Below are 24,998 nucleotides of genomic sequence, written 5' to 3'. Positions count from 1 at the left end.
GTCTCATCTTAAATTTGGTATACTTCATATTTGCATGTGCTGCATGAATGACTTCAGAGAAGAATCAGAAAAGTCATTTGTCTATTCAAACCTCCAGAAGCTTCTGAGGTTAACTGTTGAGGACATGCGCAGAGTAGGATGGCACAGCCACATCTTTTGAAGATTTGTTTGCCTATTTGCCTTTTGCTTAGGAGACCTTTAAGCATCATTCCTTCCATTTAAAAATGTATTTTACTTGTACTTTTTTTCTACTTGTATTCTATATGATTCTTACCTTTTAAATGCTTATGTCCTTCTTTTTCTGTTTTATGTCCTCAAAATGTCAGTAAAATTATATGTGCTATAACTGTTATTGGGGGTGAATAGTACAGCTCAGTTAGTTCCAAAATCTTCTTTGGATATATTAAGTTTGAGAAAAGTAGGTTTCTGTTAAGTGATATCAACAACAGCTCCTGAGAACTAACTTTTTTTCATGTAGTGTTTGAAATACCTTATTCTAGCTGTAAGACCAGATTTAAGTCTGGTCCAACCACAACTCTCCTGTGCAATCGCAATAAAATCTTCCACAAATGACTTAAACTCTGACTTTGTTTTCATAAATATTTAAAACGAGGATGATAATGCCTTTGTCACAGAGCTCTATAAGAATTAAATGACAGGCTCAGCTTTTTAATAGCTGTTCCTTTGACCTGACTTTGTTTACTCCTGTTTTTTAATGTGGTGGTGAAACCTAAAAGGAGCAGAATGCCATCTTGGAAGTAAGGAGAAGTGGAATATTTTAAACACTGGGCTGCAATTATGTAAGTAATGGAAGAAGTGCAAGGAGGATGTTGATGACTTGCTTTCCCTCAGCAGAGCTGCATTAAACATAAAGGGGAGTCATTTTATTGAATAATAAAAGTCTGACAATCACTGTGATTGGCTGGCGGCCATTACTGCAGTGCAATTCTAAACAGCCTGTTTTTCAAAGTTCTTTTTGAATAACTCTCTAAATGCAGACATTGCCTGGACTGATAGGAAGCTCCAAAACTCGTTCTTAAAGCCAAGTTGCTCACAGTCCAATATCTCTGTAAATTTTGGGAAAAGATGTTCATTAGAATTTACTTCTCTTTAGTGTATTTAGATCTGGGTATGCTTATGGGCTAGAAAATTTGGAAAATGTAAGAAACTCAGGTATAAATAGCATAATTCATGAGACATGGGAGGAAGCAGCCATATTTGAAGGCATTTATTAAAAACAAAACAAAAATAAAGATCAACAAGATCTCGGCACAACTCATATTTGCTCTGAGTTATCCAGAACTTAAGGTTCCTAAAGTTCTGGACTCCTCTTTGATGCACCCATCTGTCTTAAGTCAGCATTTCACGTCCTATCTGGGAAGTGTGTAGAATAAGTGAGTTCAATTGGCAATTTACCAAGACAAATACTTAATGATTTTCAGGGCTATTTTAAATATCTTTTATTTAAATTGTGGCTTAATACTTTATTTGATCAATAAATTTTGCCAAGAATGTTGGAGAAGCGGTTGCTGCTGGAGCTTTTGGTAATGAATTCGTACTTTAATGTTGAAACTATCCAGCTTAGACTCCTCCCAAAGCAGATATTTTACCTTCACTATCAACAATAGAAAGAGTGGCATAAAGATCAGAGTAGCAACACGAGAGACAAGAAAGTGTATTTATTTTCATTTTATAATACAGACTTGGCTATTAATTTTGTGCAAACCAGATTCAAAGCAATACGGAGAAGTGGTTTTGATAGAATAGTGCATGAAAGATGAAGAAAAATTAATCCACTGCAGAGCCCAGAAAGCTGATTCTGCAACAGGCAGCAGTAGAAGAATCCTAAAGCAGTCAGCGATTGGCTGATGGCATCTTTGTTCCAGCGACAGGCATCTCTCAGCAGATGCTTGGTGAACTCCCTGTTTTGCTTCCACCTTCCAAAGCACTGCTCAGCCGCCTGGCTTGTGGCTGATCTTTGGCAGCCTTCTAGTGAGTGGCGCACATCTCCCCCTCTCGACCACCGCCAGGTGCCTGCTGCCCCGCAAGCACTCACACAATGGACTCACTTGTCTCCCTCGCTCCTCTCCTTGGACTTGCAGCCTGAGAAAGCAACTTGCAGGGGTCAAAAGGACCCTGCCTGGAGCTTGGACCACAGAGCCTTCCAGACAGGTCGATGCTGATGTTCAAGCAGACAAAACAAACAATGCCTGGCCAAGGAAAGAATAAATTATCCACGCTCACAACCCCGCCCAGCATCATGCAACAAGCAAATGAAAACCTGGGATGAGATTTTTCCAAATAAAAGATTTTTTTTTTCTTTCAAATGAGGAACACCTCAAGACAGCCAAAGGGATTGATGTTGGCTTTGCAGTGGCAACGCCCCCCCCCCGCCCCAACCCAACGCACTGCACGCATCCAGGGTCTCTGAGAACCACAAGGTGGGAAACCGACCTAGGGGGAGGAAGTGACATAGGCAAAGCAGTCTAGAAGAAATAGGAGCCCTGAGATCAAATGAATAAAACGATCGAGTTAAACCGGCTTGAAGAGTGAAACTTGGGGAGAAGGACAAGAGCTCTCTGCAGGAAACTACCTGGAGATGAAAGCCGAATAATAAGGAAGTGGCAAGCGGCAACTTTGCAGTGGGCAGCAAGTTGTGTGCCCTCTGATGCCTTCGCTGAGCATCCCTGATCTCCTCTTCTTTGGCCGAGCGCCCGCAGCATCAGCACCAGCGGCAATACCAGCAGCAGCGGCGGCGGCAGCTGCGCGCCTCCGGCCCGCCCCGCGCGGTCCCCGCTAGCCCGCGCCCTGCCCGTCTGCGTGTGCGTGTGCGTGCGCTCAGCCCAGCGTGAGCGGCACCTGCTAGTCCCGGCTCGCCGAGGAGGCCGCCTCGCCCGGCTCCCACCGCCGCGCCCGCCGGAGCCGCTCAGAGGGCTTCGAGGGCTCCGAGGTCGCCCAGGAGCCGCGGTCCCTCCTCCGCCTGCAAGTCCGCCTGGCTCCGAGTCACGTGTCAGTGCCCGAGGCAGAGACTGAGAAAAAAACGCGCTTCATTCCTTCTTCCACCGCCATACTGTATTTTCCTAAATCTCATTTTTATTCCAACATTTTACTCCCGCTCGGTGAGTACCTTCTCAGTGGCATTCTTGTCCTATTCTTTTTTTCCCCCTTTTTTTTGTTTTTGTTTTTTTTTTCTTCTTTTTTTTTCTTCCCACTTCTTTGATTATTGTTTGTATTTGGGAAAGCTGACGAGCATGGTCTTAAGCCTTTTCCTGAATCAAGTTTTCCTAGCATGCGATGGTTCTCTAGACAAGGCGCTGTGTCTGGGAGTCCGCGGCAGCCGTGTTTCCTGCGAGCGGCTCCCAAGTCCAGCAAAATGTGCAACTGGTTTTATGGAAAAAGCGTTGTGAAGTATGGTGCCTATTTTTTTCCCTTTGTAAAGATAAGAAAGCATGTTTCTAACTCTTTTTTACGTACTCTTTTTCCGATTACATTTTTGTGTAGGTGGGATTTTCCAGCAGTGTTCACAAGTTTGTCGTCTTGCAATTCGATTCACACCACTGAGCAAAGACATTAATTTTGCATTTTTATGACCTTTTTGGAAGCCTGTGAGAAATATTTCGTTTTTTTCCCTCCTGTTTTTGATATCGGTTGATAACATGAAACTTTTCTTGCAGCTAGTTAAAGGGATTATTTTTAAGCAATTGTTTTTTTTCCTCCTTTACATTAACTATTCCTTTTGCACATTTGACTTTTTTATTTAAAAACTCGAGATAATTTTATGATAGATATCCTGATATCTATATCTATATTATCCATTCTTCCTCCTTCTCCCCTCCTAAATCAATTTTCAAATGATGGCAGTGGAAGGTTTTTCTGAAAAAAAAAAAAATGAAGTGCGGTTTGGTTTCCTTGTCAACGGAGGATGAAGTGAACATCACAACAGCTCGCAGAGAGCAGGTACTTGGCCCCCTCGGTGGCGTTCCCCGGGTGTGTGATGACAACGCTGGCCAAGAAGTCTGTGTGCGCGCGTGTGTGCGTGTGCGAGGGTGTGTGCGCGTGTGCGCGCTGGTTCCGGGCTGTGTCCGAGCCCGCAATGGGGAAAGCCGCGCAGGGAGCCAGAACCAAAGTGCTCTTCAGGCCGCGAAGGTTTTGGAGACGCGCGCGTCCCCCTTCCCCTGTGGTGCCTAGGCTGGGGTTGCTGCTGGGAAACTGGAGCACTGCAGGCGGTCGGGCAAGTTAGCCTGGGCCACCCGCAGCGCCGGAAGCGGAGGGCCCCGCGGGGCGCTGACTGTGCGACGATCCGGCCCTCCAGGCGTTGGAGATGAAGCGGTGAAGGGGCGGGGACCGCGGCCGCCCAGGGGCTGGCCACTGGTCAGGCGGCGGGAGCTCGAGGCGTCTAGGATGGCAGCGGTCCCTGAGTGCCGCTCTCCTGCCTCCGCGCCCCGCGGGAGCAGTGCAGTGGGTTCTTCCCAACCGCCTCCGCTAGCTCTGGAGGCTTCACATCTTCCGTGTGTCGCCCTCATGCTTTCCCTGAGACGTCGCGTTGGTTTTAAGCCCTAGCCAGAGTCTTTCGAGGAGAGGGAATGGTCACTTGTACCAATGCATACTTGGGTTTAATGAGACGACGCCTACAAGGTACAATATTATCCTTTCTTTAAAAATAGACACTGTTTCCTTCTTAACCACCAGATACTGGTTGTGTAGGTGCCACCTCCCCCAGGCCGAGGACTGGATCCTGCAAAGGGCCACTGAAGGTGGCCACTGATGGTAGTGCTGAAGTACTGAGTGTTGAATGTTGTCTACAGTGTTTGAGTACCCTGTTGCATGTCTCCATAAACCCAGCAGTACTTTTCAGAGATACACTGGCTGACAATGATGATAATAAAAGAAATCTTTTCTCTACTTTTCACTGTTACAGAATCTATGGGAGAATTTAGTTCCCAAATAAGTATAGGAAACGTAAAGAATGAATCTTAAAATCTGGAGAGGAACTAGAAGTATTTGAGTAGGTTGATTCTGAGCCTTTCATTTGCTTTCCCAACCTTAAATGAGTTCAGTGTTAAATTACTCAAGTACACTGTTTGGGTTATGTGAAAATAAACTGAAATTATATGGTTTTGCCTTATTAAGTTTTCTTCTAGATTATCTAAAAAATATATAAAAAGCTAAACCAGGAAAAAAGGACCTATAGCAAAAGGATGAATAACTTATTCTATAGGGTTTCCAACTGAATATTTTATTGAATTTCTATGTGTGCAGCTTGTGAGCAAAGTTTGGTGTTTGTGTTTTATACTTTGCAGTGAAATAACAAAGAAAGACTCCAAGGGAAGTTTAAAATGCAATGCAATATATCGAAGAAGTTATGCATTTTACCTGTACCACTCTTGTATAACTCTAAGATCCTTGTAAGCTGCATACAGATGAGATTGTTCATTCATTTATTATTTTGTGGTCAGGCCACTTCTCATTAAAAAGTCTCATTGCTTTTTTGAGTGAGAAGAAGATCTTTTTACTCTCTGTAAATACCAGTCTATTGCTTTAAGTGCATAGTTCTAAAATTGAAGCTTGTATTATAACTCTACACAAAAATATGAAATTTCTTATTTTGTACTGTGAGATCATAGCTCAAATATAGACTTTCATATGAATCAGAGAGCAAACAAAATACTTATCAAAGTTATTTGCAATGTATGATAATATTTTTAAGGTCAGTCATTTTATTTTACATAGATAGAAATGCTCATTTAAAATGATTTGTGCAGATAATTCTTTTCATAGGTCATATGCTGATAAAACTTGTAGTTCTTTGAAAATCAAAACAAAACAAAAAGAGACAGAGCAAGGAAGAAAGAAATAACTTGTGCGAGTAATCCTGACTGTCCATTAGCAGAGTAATTTGGTCCCAACCTCAGCATATTCTCTCCTGAGGCTGGCCAACTATTTTGCAGTTCTGTGTTGTTTCCACATAAGGCTGAAATCTGAGATGTCATCTGAAGAGAAGGAAGTTTTCAGTGAGATCCTCTACGTAGAGACCATGTCTTGTGTGTTCTTATGCTCCATTTATTTACTATTGACTTTTCATTATATCGAATGTTTATTTTACTTTTCTATCTGTGACTTCCAAATCATTCAGATCCTTACGTCCCCTAATTGAGCCAGGAGCAGTGCAGCACCCAACACTGATTGCCTCTTGTGCATTTTGGGGTTTAAAGCTGTGGAAGGTAATATACTAGAGTTGGCACCGCCTACTGGTTTCTTATGGGAAAATACATGCTTTATTCTTTGACCCAGCTTCCCAACAGACTTATCATCTTAGTCATCCATTTTTTTTCTTGTTGGTTATTTTGTACTACTTTTTTTAAGAGAATGAATTTAATTTGCCAGTTAAAAGGACAGGGAATAACTGGCTACTGAACTACAAACTAACCTCTACTATTTTAAAAAGTTGTGATGAAATTTTCACAAACCTAAAACTACTTGTTAAATTTCCTAGAATGCTTCTCTGCAATATAATCTCTTATTATTCCCCAAAATACTGAATTAATGAATTTATTTATAGTTTCCTTTAACTGTAAACATTGCAGAGAAAGAAAATCTTATTTTGTATTTTGTTTTTTTTGTGTGTGGTTTGTTCAAATGTATTTAAAATAAGTTTTCACCATTAACATAATTTTCAATAAAATTTCTCTTTATGTTTAAAGGGTCAGGTTGGTCATTTGTTTTTTTATTCCCCTGAGATGATCTCAATTTACCTATATTATATTAGTGTTACACATAAGGTGAAAAAGTTTGAAGCTCTCTAGATATATTCAGTAATATATTTAGCTACAGAAGTGTTACTTTGCTGTAAAGTGATGTCGTAATTTTATGAAAGATTAGTTATAGAATAGGTAAATATAATTTCTCATATTTTAATAGAAAATACCAACATAAAATAAATACAAGAATAACTTTACTTGTTATAAATTTGTATTTTCTCAACCCAATGAAACTTACTTCTTTTTTAAAAAGTACTTTGTGTTGCATTTTGCACACCCTTTGCCTGCATGTATGTCTGTTCATTGTGTGAATGTCTGGTGCCCATGGAGGCCAATAGCAGGTGTCAGGTACCCTAGAACTGGAGTTAAAAACTTTTGTAAATGACCATGTAGGTGCTGAGAATTGAACCTTGGTCCTGTGGAAGATCAGTTAATGCTCTTAACCTCTGGGTCATTTCTCTGCCCTCTGAATATGAATTTCTTAAGTAAAACAGGTATGTTTGAGTAAGAGAGTAAAAGGTACATGATGTCCGTGTATCTGAGAGGTTTCTACCGAGTGGAGTGCGGTCATGTTTTGGTAACTGATACTGGAAGACATTAGATCGTACATCAAATCAAATGAGACTTGCAGTCTTCTAAAGCTGTGTTATGGAGGTAGAATTCAAGTGAAATGGATATTTAGCATTTATTTACACAATAATAAGGAATTCTAGAATTTGTTGTAGAACAAGAATTAACTGTATCTCAAACAGAGTATGATAACAGCAAGGTTGGTTTTGACTCTTATTGGATGGCAATAAAGAAACTTGAACTATCCTATGACATACTGGAGGAGCGCTGATTAATTTTCTTCCTATTGATTATGGGGCTCCAGAAAGTAAGAAAAAGTTGAGTTTACAAAATGCCTTCACTGATTGCCCTTAACTGTTGTTAAAGTCTTATTGGTTTTTTTTATCAGTTTTTTCCAGTTAACTATATAAAATGTTTTTAGATTTTCATAGTTTATCATAATTCTTTGATTTAGTATATTTTTAGTACTTGACATCAATAATATAATCTTTCCCAATAGGACCAGTGAAACAGCTGGTTTCATTGTATCATTATCACAAAGAAAACAATCACTGAACAGAGCCTAAGAGCACCTGATGCAAGTATCACTTCTGTACCTAGTTACAGACTCAGCACCTGGGTCTGAACACCTCAGCCACAGACTTCCACTTATTACAAAATTTTATTTGCATAAGACATAGGTTTAATTCAGTTATTGTCAACTTTTGTTAGATACACAATATTGGTGAATTTTTTGTCTTTATTTTGTTAGACTTATACTAAGCACTAAATTTGTATTTAAGAGAATTGATTTTGTGCTTTCTAGCTATTTCAGAAACTTAAAAATCTTTATCTGCACTGGATTGTCTTCATGCTTTTCTGATAATTATTCAGGTTAATTTCCTTTTTGTTCTCTGTTGCTAGAACAGAGAAAAATGTGGCAGAACTTTGTCCAGGGTAAATGTCCTCTGGCATGTCCTTGGAGACTCCACACCTGGAGTCAAAACTACAAGATTTATTTCTCTTACCATGTTTAAATCTACATGAGAGGGAAATTATGAAGGACATGGAAACACTGTCCCAATTTCTGATTTCCTGAAATGGGCAATGGGGAACCTCTCTAAGCACAGTTATAACAGTGAGAAAATAAAGAGTTCATATGCAGGGTCTATATATTTTAAATATAATTAAACTCACCAGTTAATATTATTTTTGTTTGGAGTAAGTAGTTGAATTTTTTCCTCAGTTTCACACTGGAAATTGATTGTACTTATATATACTGTATGAGTGGAGCTAAGATGTTTATGTAAATTTTGCTAACTATATGATATATATATATATATACATATATATATATATGTATATATATATTCTGGAAGTTTTGTTAGTCAGGGATAGAGAAAGGCTATTGGTTTCTATGTGATGTCAAAGACAAAGAAATGGAAGAGAACTAACATTCATTTTTTAAAATTTTATTAGCTTATATTAATAATACATATGTTAATAATACACATTATGACATTTTCATACATGTACACAATCTATTTTAATTGTATTTGGCCCAGTATGTCCCCTCCTTTTATTAATTACCTTCCTCTTCTCTCTCTCTGTCTCTGTCTGTCTGTCTGTCTCTCTCTCTCTGTCTCCCTCTCTCTCCCTCTCTCTGTCTCTCTCAGTCTCTCTCTCTCGTGTGTGTGTGTGTGTGTAAGTGTGTTTGTCCCAATGAAGCTCATCAGGTTGTTAATAGGAACACAGTGATAGCTTGTTTACAGGAATGTAGACACCTTACCACTGACTTAGCAATAGAGAGTTTCTATCTATCCCATTAACCGTTATCTAGATATAAACACATGAGGGGCCCTTCAAAGACAGATTATAGATAGTCCCAATCATATGCAGAGATTAGGCATGTAATCACAGCTGCTGAGTTCAAGTCAGTTTATTGTAGACCTCCCTTCCCTCAGCTCTTACTTCTAGCTGCCCTTCTGTGATGTTCCATATACTTGGAAGGGCTTGTGGAGATGTTATGAATGGATCATTTACAGATAGGCAATCAACAGTCATTTATTCTGTATACTTTGACCAGTTATGAAGCTCTGCAGTCACTACTGACCACTGGAACAAACAAACCAAAAGCCACTGCCATCATCACCACTACCAAAGATCATCCTCTGACTAAATATGATAGCATTGCTATCATGAGTAAAAATGCAATTAACAATAAGGAAATTTGACAGGCATAGCATGTCCATTTAATAATCAACAGAAGAGGCTTTCTCACCGGGGCCTGTTACCCCACTAGGTAAGAGTCTTTGGCCCTATTGACAGTAACAACAATCAGAATGTGACTATCTCCATATCAGACAAAATTGGCATTATAATACTGGTGGTTTCATTTTGGCTGATTGGTTACTATTGCTGTGTACAGTGTTCAGAATTAACTAATTCAAGGCAATTTGCTCCAGCAGCTGCTACAGCACCTTCAGGCTCTGTGACGGCTACCCAAAGGGGACAAGCTTCTAGCTATTTTCCAGCATGATGTTGTGCAACATGACTGCCCATCAACTTGCTCCCCTACTGAGTAGGAAGTGTGTTCCTGTTTCACACCTTGAAGAAAGCTAACATTAAAAGACAAATAGACTTCCTGAGTTCACAGGGCTGGTGAAGGGTGAAGGAAAGTGTGGGAAGTCTGAATGACATCCCCTGGATCACTTCATGCATACATGTATATTGTGTGTAGACAATATTTTGAGTTACATTGCTTTTTGTAGTATAAAATAACTTCTATGTGTTTAGCAAACAAACAAACAAACAAAAATACATTACAGAGACGATAGTTTGGCAAGGTTTTATTATTGTGTGTCTGCCATTAGGGTGATATTAAGCTAGAAATAAAACTAAGTAGTATCACATGGAGAATTACTAAAGACTCACTACAGGAGGACTGTGTTAGCACACGTTTGTGCAAGACTCTTTAAGCACAGAAAAATACAGGGAAATTGGTGAGCTAACATAGCTCGTCATCTGATACTATGATGAAATAGACTATAGTCGATTTCTATTTCTAGACTATAGTAACCATTGTCTATAGTTATTTTGTAGAGCCCTGTGAAAAACGTTCTGTATTTGTTTACTAGGCATGTGTGAATGTGGAGAGTTTTGGCAGGTAATTACAGCTGCTGAGTTCAAGTCTACAGCAGTGTGAATCTCTTTCCTCCAAACTCTGATGGTATGAAATGGAAAAATGAGTCTTTTGGAGAAGGTAACAACAAGCTGTTCCTGCCATCGCAATACAAGGCTATAAATACATGTGATGCTTGTCTGCCAACATCTCACCATCAACTTCATCTGCATCTTTGACTTTCACTGTTAAACCTATTTGAATGTGATGATTTTTTTGTCCATTTTGAATGTTTGTTAATACTAAAAAACACATACAACAGCAAAAAGTTATTTTAAGATGCTATGTTTAATTGCTGTTTCAGACGTGTGAAAAACTGTTATGGAAGGGTTTCCTTGGTGCTTATGAAAGCGGATATTCTCAGGAATGAGAAACATAAAACAGATTGAGGGCAGAATGAATGAAGAGGGAACAAACAACCTAGGCGCTTTTCAATACAATGTACATGTGCACAGTCAGTAGTTTAAAAGCCACGGTGAAGTGAGGGTTAAAAACTTCCATCTGATGTTGGAGTCTGGGTATCTTGGAAATTGGTTTTAGAAAATGACAGCTGAGATGGTATGTAATGGAGATGCTTGCACTCTTGAGGATCAGGGACTGCTTGTAGATTTGTACATTGCACTAGTTTGAAGTCCCAGCATTTACTCAGGAAGAAATAACCAACGTGCAACTGAAAGCTAAAATATTCAAGGCTGGAGGACATATTACAAAACTGCCTATTAAGACATTTAAGAGGAGATAGATAGACAGGGGCATATATTTGGTTAATATCTACCTGCATTTTCCTACTATGATGTATAAGGGAATGATACAATGTAAAAAAAATGCAATTGAAAGCTGTGTGTGTATGTGTGTGTGTGTGTGTATTTATGTATGTATACATAGATGTGTGAGTGTGAGGGTGTGTGTGTGGGGGGGTATGTGCACATGTGGTTAGGTATACTCAATGGAAGTACAGTATGGGCACAAAGAAATGCAAGAACTGAAGAAGTAGTTTTCCTTGCATCTGTGGTTAAAATAACTTAATTTTAAAACTTAAACAAATGAGAGAGAATAGAATTGGACAAGTGAATGAGGTATTGATCATACTGGATTTGGTGTGGTAACACCTTAAATAGGTATATTTCAAAACTTTTTTGTGATTGTGTGTGAATGTTTTATCTATGTAGCATGATCTTCCCAGGAAGAACAGTAAGATGCTTGTGAAAACATAAAAGTAACTTTTACATGTAGAAAAGCAAAACAAAACAAAAAAGTCAAAAAACAAGAACTACTATTTCAAGAAAGAAATAAACAAGAAAGGGATAATCTGTAAGTATTACAATGCACTGTGAAGCTTTTAACGACATATGCTATACTTTTACTTTCCGTGTATAGTGAAAAGACTTCAATGTCACATGCGTCAAGCGTACTGGACATATCTCCTAATATATCATGGCTTGTGGGGAAAATCCCCAGCTAAGAAGTCCAGTTCAGGTAGAAAAATCTCTTGATACCAAATCTGTGATATCTCATGCTGGAAAGCAACAGAAATGCTCAAAGGTAAATAAGCTATATCAGTGGAAACATGAAGTAGTTTGAAGGATATTACAGTTGCCAAATTAGGATTAATTTTTGTATTATGTACAAGTAAAGTGAATTATAAAACAGTAAATAAAGTATATACATTCACAGTGTTATTATACATAAAATTATATTAAAAGGCAAAATTCTAACAGTTACTAACTAAGCAATTACATGGTTTACCTTTTTGGATGAACCCCCTCCTACTTTATGAGTTCCTTGATAGCATGAGTCATACTCACTGACTATCTGAATAAAGCCCACATTGTGGGCTGCATAGCTAGTGGGGCCTTTCTTGACGGAATTAGAGTGTAGGCTTAGTGTCACTAGAGAAAGGTCTTCACTCTTGTTCAGGTCCATGATAACCTCATGCTTATCTGTTCTAGTTTCTGTGCTCCCATTCCAATGTTAATCTGTCTTCTCAGATATTTTGAAGCACAATGTTAAGTCAAGATTAACCAGTACTTCTGTGAGAACTTTGCTAAATGCACATTTGTGTCACCTGTAGTCAACAAAAATGCCAATAGCTAAAGGTGTCAGGTAAGCATGTGAGATCCGCAAAGTAGAACCTTGTGAAACAAAGACATGAAATTATTTGGGTGTCCAAAGTGCTGTGGAATGACTGTAATAAGACTGGGCTGGGTAAGGAGGCAAGGAGAACTCTGATATACATGGAGCAGAAAGGGTAAGATTTGAGAATTGGAGGTTCACATGAAGTGGCTGGAGCTTCTGAGGAGAATTTTATGTGTCTAGGTTTGTAATAAAATATAGATAGCAATGATTACTCTTTAGAGAGTGGTGAAGCTCACAGGTAGCTAAGGAGGAGGCAATAGATGATACATTGAGTTACTGTGAACTTCAGAGTAAAAGCTATTTTTAAAAAATATGATAGGACAAAGGGGAAATGTAAACAAAAGCTAGATGTGTAGAAAAAGCAGCAATGAAACTTCTTTAAGTTTATAATCGGTAACACTTAAGTTTGTTTTTTCATCTGTGACTTCTGGGGATTTATTTTTTCTTTACATTACTAAGGGAGCAGTGCCATGTGATATGTGTTCATTTTACTTATGTCTGTAAAGTGTTATGGTAACCCAGAAATAAGTTCATCACAGGATGTGGAAGTGTGGTCAGTCACTTCTAAAAAGGTCATTTATCTGAACCAGAAAGACTAATATAGTGTTCTGCAATTAAATACACTCAATACAAAAAGCAAAAAACAAACAAACAAAAAAACCAAAAAACATAAAATCAATTTAGATGAAAATACACAGCATATTTGCTAACATATTTAATACTGAGGTTTACATGTTAGTTTTAGTCTCAAGTCTTGATTCCAAAAGAAATGGGTAATATTCTTCCTGCTGCTGCTCCATCTTCATCCTGCCAATGTATTGAACTGACAGTCTGGATCACACTGAGAGAAGACACTTAGATTTCTTGCTCCTGACTGTTTTATCCTAATCCAGACCTAGAAGAGGACTAGGGAACAAATGGTTAACTCGCAAAATGTCTCAGAACGACAAAGTTGCTTCATAAGATCTGAACCCAAAATGTGTTAATTCGAAAACACAACCTGAGTATGAATTACAGTAGCTTCTCTAGGAGCAAGAAGAGAAAAGAGGGTTTGATTTGGGTGTAGATTAGTGACATTTCTCTAACACAGTTTACATGTTCCCATAGTTAGTTGTGTCAAATGAACTTTCTACATAGAGAAGACAGTTAAGAATGAGCATTGCTGTCACCAGGACTAATAATGACCCTGCTTTTGAGAGTCCTATATAATTTTTCTATGTGGTCACAGTATTTCTCATGTAGGATTTACTTGGAAAGTTTTTGTTTATTTGGTTTGCTTTGGTTTGATTTTGAGGGGATATTTTGTTTTGTTTTTATACCTAAGGTAGTATAATTAGGGAGAGTCTGTTTTTAAATGTAAAATGTAACAGAACAAAGTCTAGTGGACCTTCTGAGCTCAGAAGTAGTGAGAAGGTTCATAAAGCTGATAAGCAATCATAGACACAATGTCTCTCTTCAGATTGTTAAGAACATGACATATTGCTTAGTGCCTTTCTGCTACAGGAGCTTACTATGTTTCTTGTAGGTAGGTAGGTAGGTAGGTAGGTGTGTGCATTCCATCGAGTGCCTATGGTGGCCAGGCAACTTTATAGAGTCATTTATCATGTCCACATTTTCCAGGGATCAAATTCCAGCTAAAAGACTTTCCCAGAACCCAGTTTTTGATGCTTGAGGCATGTTTCCTTTATGAGGTATTCTAGAGTCTGTAACATAGGAACTGTACAGTGATAAGCAAGAGAGATATTAGAGGGCTGAAGAAGAAGACAAAACATTAATATTTTTGAGTCACTAACTTGCAAATAAATTGTGATGCAAAAGGCAACAGAATTATGATGATAATAAGACATTCCGAGTAAAGAATTACAGTATTTATCATTTTGTTCATTATTTCATACACATTTTTTGCTTTAATACGTAATCTGAGGCTTAAAAAATTTTAGCATATTTAGAATACTCAAAATTTAAAGTTCTGAATCTAAATGTATAGATGGCATAAAATAAACTAGTTTAGGTAAGAAATACTTCATCTTTTTAATATGGTTGACAATTTGACTATGCTATTTTTGCTATATACTTATTTAGTTGTATTAATGAAGCATGGCATGAATATCTATTCTGTTTTATTTCACTGTAGAACCATGTCTATCTCATTTGTAATCTTTTCATTTCAGAATTTCTTGATGTTTCTTGCATGCTACAGTTCAGCTAAGACTTGAAAGTGGTGCAATTCTAGGATGAGAAAGAAAAGAAGGAAAAGAGAAGGCAGGGGAACTGAAGTGAGCACACTATCAGGTCTTGAGTTTTAGAGTCCAAAAGTACAGAAAAGATCTGTAACAGAGCAGGCCTCCAGATCTGAAATATCCTAGACATGATAAATAACTCAAGTGAAACAGATGGATCTAATTTCTATATTCTATCGAAGCCAATTAACCCAATTTATCAATTAGCCCAGTATCATCATTACAATATTACTTTAAACATGCCCTGCCCTTTTAGTCCTGTCATTTAAATCCAATTTTATATTATACTTGAAGTGCAGAGATACACATGATTTACATGTGCACACACACACAGACCCCTGTGTACCTCTCATGAAGTCCAGGGCTCAAGTCTTAGAAAAACCCCAGGACTATGTCATGATTTTAAGCTCTTTTCAACATCTTATTCATTTTCAGAGCCTAGCCAAGACAGATTTTTAAAATACTCTCTGATTGTTTCAATTTCAACTTTCACTTTTTATTAAGAATATAAATTGAAATCCATTCAAACTCATTTTGTACTAAGAAGTAATCCCAAAATGTGGTCAGTTGACTAAGAAATATCAAATTTAGCTTGATAGTTATTATTCTTTAGAAGCAAGGTAACCACTTTACCAAATATGACTTTTTTCAATCAATTCCTTCATAATTTGGTTCTACATGTAAAGAGATGATGCTATTGTCATAAATGGACATCTTCACAGAGGCTTCTCTCTTACACATGTCCCTGGCCTTTAATGACTTTGGTGGGAATTGTTCAGGGTCCTGCAGCGAAATTCATTCACTGTATTATTAACATATATACATTTAATAATTTAATTTACATATAGATCCAAGGTCCATTGACTCCTTGGTTTCAGAAATTATTTGAAAATGAAGCAGTATATTCTGTGTATCATAACCTGTTTTCTGTTTTTGAAATCCATAAATGTAGTTAAACAAGAGTCTTGCATTCTCTGTTCCTCCTTTGCCGCCTGAATCCTGTTTCCTTTAGCTTTGTTTTTCATTAGATAAGGTTTTTCTTAGTCTTACTCAAATATGCTTCTAAAGTTTGTACCAAAGGACTTTTGTCCATGATGAGGTCTAGCCTCTGACATAAAGAGGCTAGGACAGAACACTTTCACAGCCTATATTTCAGGTCTGATGTTGACAGTGGAAATGATAATAGAGGCTGGATCCAGTCTCTATTATAATCTGTAAAGTGCTTGCTACACAAGCATGATGGCTTGAGTGAGAATCCCCTGCATCTTTGTAAAGCCAGGCACAAGAGCATGAGTCTGCGATCCTCATACACACAAGATGAGAGGTGGAGGCAGAAAATCCCCGTGTAGCTCACATGGATAGCTAGCCTGGTGTACATTTTTGAACACAATAAAGCAGACCTGTCTCAAACAAGATAGAAAAAAAAGATCAACACTTGAGTTGTTCTCTGCCCTCCATACTTACACCATAGCGTATGTACACATGCGAACATATCATATGCACACAGATGCACTCACATACATAGGGAACATTGATTTACACTGATTGTGCATCACGGATTGTCCTCATTGATGGGTTCAGACACTTGAAGTCTTTTCCAGATATTTTCAGTATTGTAGTAAATTCTCTGTTCATGTCACCTGAAAACAACAAAACAAAATAAAATAAAAAATTATTGCCATAGCTTGCCACTGTATTTCTTTCTGTATATCAAGATACGCTTCACTTCTCCAGCAAGAAGCATAGAAACTCCAAACTATGTGAATTTACCTAGCTAATAACCTGCCTTAGCAGGGTTACTTATATTGGTAAGTGTGTGTAAAATACTAACTTACAAATATACCAGTTTTAGTTTTCTTCTCACTCCCTCGTTTGTGACCGAGGAAGCTCGGTTTCACAACTGTAGTGACACAGGTAGTAAACACTGTGAATGTGCTTAGTTTGTGTCTGCTACAGATGATGACTAGCAGCCGATTGAGGTCACAAGGTCTCCTAACATCATTTTCATCACTTACCTGGAAGAGTTTGAAGATCTTTGTACTTACGAGTTTATGTGTCTTTTATACTTATGGCAGAAAATAATAGTATTGACATTAGACAGGCAAAGTTTTCCACTTTTTCCTTGATTAGATATCTATAACAGTATGGTAGACTGTCATGAACTTGAAACTTTAAGATAGGAATATGCATGAGAGAACAGCTAATAAAATAAATGTGGGGTACTGAGACTGCCAGCGTGTAGGAAGACCTAGGCCCAAGCTTTACCTTCAGGAAGACCGACCTTATCTGAGGCAGCTTTACTCATACAGCAGCTTTTAAAATGTAAGTCACATTAATTTTACAAAGAGATTTTTACGTTTATCTTTTTTTCATACTGTCTATAAATTTCTTTTAAATGAAAGTGTTCTGAAGATACATAAATATGAAAATCAATACCTGTGAGAGATTTTTGCCAAGAGTTTCAACTATTTGCAAATTTATCCTGAATTAATTTTATTGTTTAATTGAAATGCAGCAGTTTCAACATTTGCCACTTAAAATATACAAGAATTTTCAACTTAGATAAATTAAAGTTCATAAAAAACAGGATTGATTTTACTCCATTCTTAACAGAACTTCAAGTGCTTCAGCATTTTTCACTTAAAACTGTACACAATTACAATGTAAGGAAATTAAGCTTCAAACAAAATAGTGTTGATATATTGTGTTCTTAAAACTATTCCATCCTACTGCTAAGGTCTTTGAGAAGTTTTTGTCATTTGTGAGTACAAAATGAAAGGATTAAAATTCCATTTTTGATTCCAGTAAAGGGTATGGAGTAACAAGTATTTTGATAACATTGACTAATCATTGACTGATGAAATTTGTAAATTTCCAAACAGTGAGTACAGTATTTACATGAGTTGTACAATATGTTGCTTTCATGTCACTCCATGGCTATATAATGTATTTATTCAATAATTTTTAATTCAAGTTTTTTCACCATTCTAGGTTGTGTCATACTGTGTAATACAGGAGAATGGATATCGTAGTGTGGAAAGGTCAAACAGTCTTGAATATCTAAGTAGAAATAAAATTGAGGGTTAAAATGACACCTTATTTTCTTAGGATTAATTTTTCTTTGTAATTTCAACTACAAATTTGATCCCTCATGCAGCAAATACAAACTAATACTTAAAGGTGATATGTAAAATGAAGTGTCTTCAGTCTGTAAATTATTAGATAAATTTTGTGTTTTGAAATTAAGGTGACTTAGCGTCTGTGAATAAAATTCTTGATGGAACAAGAATTTAATAAGAGAATATTGGAATTGGATTTCAGTCAGTCATATTCCATTACTTCATTATTCTGAACTAAACTTCAGTTAGCATCCACTACCAAACCTTCCAAGGCCTGAGGGATAAGCTGCCTTGTGAGACTGAGTGTATCTGTGAAGGTGTGTTTGGGAATCAGTTGCTTTTGAACAATGTTAGCACATTAACACTTAGTTGACATAGCTTGAAGTTACATTTGTAGTTCTCAATCTTTGGGGCCTATTTATTTGACATTGTTGTTCTCTGTCTTTGAACTATCTTTGACACATATTAAATTAAAGTAACTCTAACAAGATAGGTTTTGGATACTCACAGATAGGAAGATTTTAATGCTTACACACCAGTGTGGTTCCTCATTGTGGCTGTTTTTGTTCATGCATCATTTTCTCTTTGTTATTTTGAAAAATAATATGTAGTTTTGTTCCTATTTTCTAGAGTGCTATTTACTAGCATTATAGACTTGTACTCAGTTTTAAAAGTTGTATTTATTTTGTGTGTATGTATGTGCCTGAGTATATGTGTGTGTGCCATGTGTGTGCAGGAGCACACAAAGGTCAGAGAGGCTTTGGATTCCTGGAAATAGGTCGTTATAGAGGCTTATAAGCCAACATGTGGATGTTGCGAATAGAAACCTGGGTTGTTTTTCAAAAAAGAATTAAGTTTTCTTAATTGCAGAACAATCCTCCAGCCCTTCATGTGTACTTTTAAATTCACACATTTGCTCATGCATTCACACATAGGCCTAAAGCCCAGTTGGTGTTCATGAAAGAATTTGCTTTCTTCTTTGGCACTGTTAGAAAAGTCTGGTTTATTGGTAGTAGACACTATTTAAGTTCTATATAATGCCATAGGAATATGTAAGTATGTAATACATAAAAATATTTTTAGAAGCAATTTTACATGTATTCAGGATAATTTCTGAACCAAGCCACCTGGATTTATGCTATTTACTCATATTTTGCCTGATAATTCAAGACCTGATATTTGAACTTCTTTTCTATTTTATGAGATGGCATTTTGTATTCTAGCCTCTATGTAGCCTATAAACATTTGGCCAAAACATTGTTAAACCTCTCTTTAAGCTGCAGATTAAATTGCTACCACAGTGTCTTAATAATAGCTTTTTAGAATGAATATTTCTTTTTAAGTAATGTTTAGCGCACTGGCACAGTGCTCCTCAAGCATGTAGTGAAAGTTGATTAAGAAGAGAGAGGGTTGTGGTTGCGTAGTTGTAACTTAGTTGTTTTCAGCACCACAACAAATACTAGTTATCTGAGAAACAGAACAGATGGACGTGAGAAGTGTGCACGCAGCAGCATTTCCCATTTGTCTCTCAGGAGCCTTGAGTTTCTTCCCTATCTCAAGGACCACACCTTCTTTTCTAAATCCTTGACAACCATTTGGTGTGCTTTTCTATCTGTGGGATCAACCATTATGAAATTCCATGAAAATGTTCAAAGAAATGGTAATTGTACCAGGGGTTTGTTCTACGTTAATCTTAACTGAACCTTCTGAACACTACCCTGTTGCTTCCTCCTCATGGATTAAGGAGGACTTTTCTTCACCATGTTGTTTGTGCTCAGAGTATACACTTGGCTAATGAACTGTTGCCTGTTACTTTTGTGCAAGGAATTGAGACTCTGATTGTAGTGCTCAGGGAATAGTTTTACATCTTGTATGTCTTTGAATCATTTCCTCCACAATTTTAAAACATAATTTATCAATATACAACCTGTAAGGGATTTTCTCATTCTAACCAACACAAAGCTTGTCTCCCAAACAAACAGTTAATTAGACTATGTGTGATGGTACATGCCTTCAATACTAGTACTCAGGAGACAGAGACAGACTGATTTCTGTGAGTTTAAAGCCACCTTGGTCTGTTTCGTTAGAATGCATATGAAAACCCTATTAAGCATTTTGTTTTCTCTTAGGATTAAAGTGTCTGGAAGCTTTGGTGATTTAAAATCAATAAACCATCTTATGAGATTATTGTAAGATAAACACAGAAGAAGATTCATCTTTTCATTCCTTACAGAGCTCACGAATATGATTTACTCTGTTTTATGATGAATGCATGAATGCATGGAACATGCATTATTACGGCATATTATTTCCACTGACTACACTTTGCAGCATGCTATCGCCCACTCCCAGTCAACATCTGTTTTACCTAGGTCATGCCATTCTGCGTTGTGAACAACTTGCTTGCAGTTTGTTTGTAGTTGAAAAAAAAATAGCTCACTATCCCATTTTGCCATAAGCACTAGTGTGATACATTCTTTATAACATTCATCAAATTACTAAATATATCTTTTCTGTGGTGTGCTATACGTTTTCTTTCTGTCTTCAGTTTCTTTATAAAGCTGAAGTGAGTATTAATATAATCATTTTTAAAACTAATTCACTCTTAAAACGTAAGTTCGGTAATCAAGGACTTTAATAATACTAAAAATAGTTGTAAAATGACGTAAAGTTTTCATTTGAGGTCTTACTATGGTCAAGGCCCACACAATGTGTTTGTTTGCTGATGTTCTTTCAGAGTAGTCCTGGAAAGTTTATTGCTGTTCTTCATGTTTTATATATGATAGACCAGAGGCTCAGTTGGAGTGAGCCACTGTCTGTTAGGAGAGGGCTCCCAAGTAAGAGATCGCAGTTTAAGGTCAGTATGACTCCAAAGGCCTTTAGTTCTGACACAGTAGACTCTCTTGTCTCTTCCTGTATGTGAGGTTAACTAGAATTGGACTACTTATAATAACTGCTCTTCCATTTACACTGACTATTATCTTTTATGCCTAATAAAACAGATATTGATACTTCCAAATGTCTTCAAATTCATTAATGGCAGCCAGTATTTTCAAAATGCAATTTGAGGATATTTGCTGCCTTGGGTCAAGCCAGCTAAAGTGACAAAATGTTTGTCTCCAGAACCTGCCCCTCTTAGAACTTCTGTCTTTAGCATTGTATAATAAAATGAGCCAGTCAAGTTGAGGATGGAGATCTACTACTTGAAGCCATTTTCCATTCATCGGTGAATCTGTGATTGGTTCCTGTTTGAGTTACAAAGTAAGCCAAAGCTATTATATCTTTCACATACTGTCCAGTCCACTCTTACTCCTGGACAGAATAACTACAGATGTTTCAGTGACTCTTCACTTACAATGATGTACCTAATCTGCAGGAATACATTCATTGTTGGAATGAAGATAATGGGTCTTGGGGAATGAATTGAAGATTCACTGAAGCAGTGGTTTTCTAGAGAAATAAGAAAAATGAAGGGAATTTCCTAATTTCAGTTTATCTGTTTCTGGGATTCTGAAAACTTGATCTGAGAAACATTAAGAATCAGGAAAATTTTAATTTTAATCAGTTCACAGAGTAAATACCCAGCAATGCCAGCTTTCCAGGGTATTATAGCAACAACAGAGATGTAACCCACAGACTGACATTCTGGGCTCACTAGAAACGACACTGGCAGATTTCCATGTTCTGAGGCTCCTCCTGTGTCTGCAGATGACTGCAGCTTCCTCATGTCTTAGGTCCACTTTTCTTTGGAGTTCATGTAGTCCTGGGATGTCAATCTCTTTGGAGAGTTAGCATTTGGGATGAGAGCCTGTCTCTGAGGCTCTGTTGAAGGCTTATGTCTACATATTTGGAAATACTGGTGATTACAGCTTCAGCATATGACTTTTAGACTTTTGGTGGATACAATTCAGTAATGAGCAGCAACTTTGTTAAGCGGTGTGGGACATCCTCTGGTGACAGATTGGTTTATGCTTTCACATGTGTGTGTGTGGTGTGTGTGTGTGTGTGTGTGTGTGTGTGTGTGTGTGTGTGTATTCTCTGATATATTGTCCCCACCTCCCTCGTAGTACTTAAGAACAACTTCTTGTGAATAGCAGAGCAAGTATTCTCTATCCATTTGATCAGAAGCTGTTCACATTGAGAGAGCACTTTTCTTTTTAGAAAATGTAATTATTTCATCAAGTCTGTGTACATGAGATCCTGAAAAAAAAAACAACAGTTCAGTGAGAGCATATGATTAAGGACTGAATTAATGGAAAAAGTAAATTTAATTAGAGAATGATATGAATTCAGGTTTTCAGGTGAGGAGTCAAAGGTGTCAGGAAGTAGAATAAATGCATTTGCTTTGGGGAAGGAATAAGGGCTTTAGAATTATCTGGCAGAATATTTGTGGTAGCAGAAGTAAAAATGGAATTATGTGGAAGTATGTGGCTTGTAAGAAGGAAAGTTCTTGTGGTATTGCGTTTAATCATGATTAATACTGAAGCTAGTGACTCAAAGTAAGGAAAACCATCAAGGAAGCTAGAGGTTATGTAACTGTAGGAACACTGGGGAAGACAACCATGATGAGGAAACGTTTCTGATATGAAAAGACTTCCTTCAGTGAGGGTGTCCTGCTCTCCCTCATGGTGAAGGACACGTCATGTGCTCCTTTGTCAAAGATCAAGTGACCACAGGTGTGTGGGTTCATTTCTGAGTCTTCAATTCTATTCCATTGATCTTCTTGTCTGTCTCTGTACCAATACCATGCGGTTTCTATCATTATTGCTCTGTAGTACAGCTGGAGGTCAGGGATGGTGATTCCCCCTGAAAATCTTTTATTGTTGAGAATAGTTTCGCTATCCTGGGTTTTTTGTTATTCCAAATGAATTTGAGAATTTCTCTTTCTAGCTCTGTGAAGAACTGAGTTGGTATTTTAATGGGGATTGCATTGAATCTGTAGATTGCTTTTGGCAAGATGGCCATTTTTAGTACATTAATCCTGCCAATCCATGAGCATGGGAGATCTTTCCATCTTCTGAGATCTTCTTTGATTTCTTTTTTCAGAGACTTGAAGTTCTTATCATACAGATCTTTCACTTGCTTGGTTAGATTCACACCAGGGTATTTTATATTATTTGTGACTATTGTGAAGGATGTCATTTCCCTAATTTCTTTCTCAGCCTGTTTGTCTTTTAAGTAGAAAGAAATTCTTAATGCTACTAATCACTGTGGAATTGTCAATTAAAACCACAATGACACCCCATAAGGTTTTGATAACAAAAAAAAAGACACCATGGATTTGAGAGGTTTATGGGAAGGTTGGTGGGAGAAAAGGGAGAGAGAAATATTGTAATTAAATTATAATCTCAAATCTAGAGGTGGCAAATGCTAGTGAAAATATAAATACTAAAAATACTTGCCCACATCAATGGAATATAAATTGGTATAGTCACTATAGAAAGCAAAACAGAGAAGACTGAAATATCAAAAATAGTACTATCATAATATCCAACAATCTCTCTTAGAAGTATGTAATATCATCCAGTAATCCCATTTCTAGGTATATTATGTTGAATAGGGATGTACACTTTCATTCTATTAAAGTATTATCAAGAATAACAAAGATATGTAAGCAATCTAAGTGTCCTGTACTGGACAAAATCAGTAAAGGAGATGTGCATAAAAGAATAAGTGCACACACACACACACACACACACACACACATACACACGAAGGACATTACATTAAGCAGAATAAGTTAGGCACAGATAATAGATAAATACTCCATAGTCTTGTTAGCCAATAGCATGGCTGGTTTCCAGGTACTGAAGACTTAGGATCAAGGGCACACATTTCTATTCTACAGTGGTAGCAAGATCTAGAGAGCTAATGTGTAGCATGGTGGAGATACAGGTAACACGGTACACTGTTATACTGAAATTGCAAAGACACTAGAATATAAACACTCTTAGCCCCCTAAAATGGTAACTCTGAAGTTTATCATAAATTAATTAGCGTGATTATGGTGACTATTTTACAGTGTGTGTCCAAACAATACATTGCATACTTATATATACATGTAATTACTTTGAGGCAGCTATGCTTTAGTACCACTGGGACTGTGGGAAGCAGAATCATATGAAAATACAATCCAGTTTGCTATATGGTGAGTTTATAAAAACATCTAATTTATTACAATGTTAGTAAAAGGGAAGATTTTAAGTTCCAAATTCACATTCACAGCTGTCAAGTACAGATCAAAGCTGTCGTTCTCTGGGTAACAATTCTCATTTCTTTATGTGGTGCTTCACATGAATCTCATGATACTATTTAAGTACAGCTGATAATTGCCTCCTTGCATATGTCTCTTTTCTTTAAAATATTTGATTGAGAAATCAGTGATAGCACATTTTGCATTAGAAATTGTTATGACCACCAGAAAGCAAATTTAAGAATGTTAAGTGACTTTTCATTGTATGTATTAAATACTAATTCAAGTATAGGCTTTTCTTTGTAGTTAAAAAGGTCAAATATTAGAAATGTTATCAGAAATTGCCCTTTCTCCCCAAACTGTAATTGGCTTTATACCTTTTAAATTATATTCCAAGGAGAACTTTACTGATACATACATAGTATTGTCTAGCTGGTACATACATAGAAAGGTGTCAGATGTTTTGGAAGATTTAATGGACATACTGAAAGATCCTAAGTAAACATGTCTTTAGTGTTGAGTTAGCATTGTGTAGTAGAGTTAGCATTGTGGTACTGAGGTTAGCATTGTGGTACCGGTGTTAGCATTGTGTAGTGGAGTCCACATTGTGGTGGTGGGGTTAGCATTGTACAGTGGAGTTAGCACTGTGCAGTGGAGTTAGCACTGTGCAGTGGAGTTAACACTGTGCAGTGGAGTTATCACTGTGCAGTGGAGTTAGCACTATGCAGTGGAGTTAGCACTGTGCAGTGGACTTAGCACTGTGCAGTGGAGTTAACACTGTGCAGTGGAGTTAGCACTGTGCAGTGGAGTTAGCACTGTGCA

The 24,998-nt window shown here is 37.3% G+C and overlaps 1 protein-coding gene across 6 annotated transcripts in view; it reads left to right on the top strand.

The window, feature by feature from the left end:
* The first annotated feature begins 2,809 nt into the window (after positions 1-2,809).
* Positions 2,810-24,998, top strand: part of Ralyl (RALY RNA binding protein like) — a 682,097-nt gene continuing 659,908 nt past the window's right edge. For 2 of the 6 annotated variants that reach the window (XM_028765821.1, XM_028765793.1), the window contains exon 1: positions 2,810-3,957. Coding sequence is in view for 2 of the 6 variants with exons in the window: in XM_028765814.1 (XP_028621647.1) it covers positions 4,584-4,635 (52 nt within the window). In the remaining 4 variants the exon portion in view is untranslated. The other 4 variants (XM_028765814.1, XM_028765784.1, XM_028765802.1 and 1 more) reach the window with 3 other exon arrangements.

The sequence above is a fragment of the Grammomys surdaster genome, unplaced genomic scaffold, assembly GCF_004785775.1.
Source record: "Grammomys surdaster isolate TR1022 unplaced genomic scaffold, NIH_TR_1.0 63, whole genome shotgun sequence".
Taxonomy (NCBI): Eukaryota; Metazoa; Chordata; class Mammalia; order Rodentia; family Muridae; genus Grammomys; species Grammomys surdaster.
This window is presented reverse-complemented; position numbering and strand designations above follow the sequence as displayed.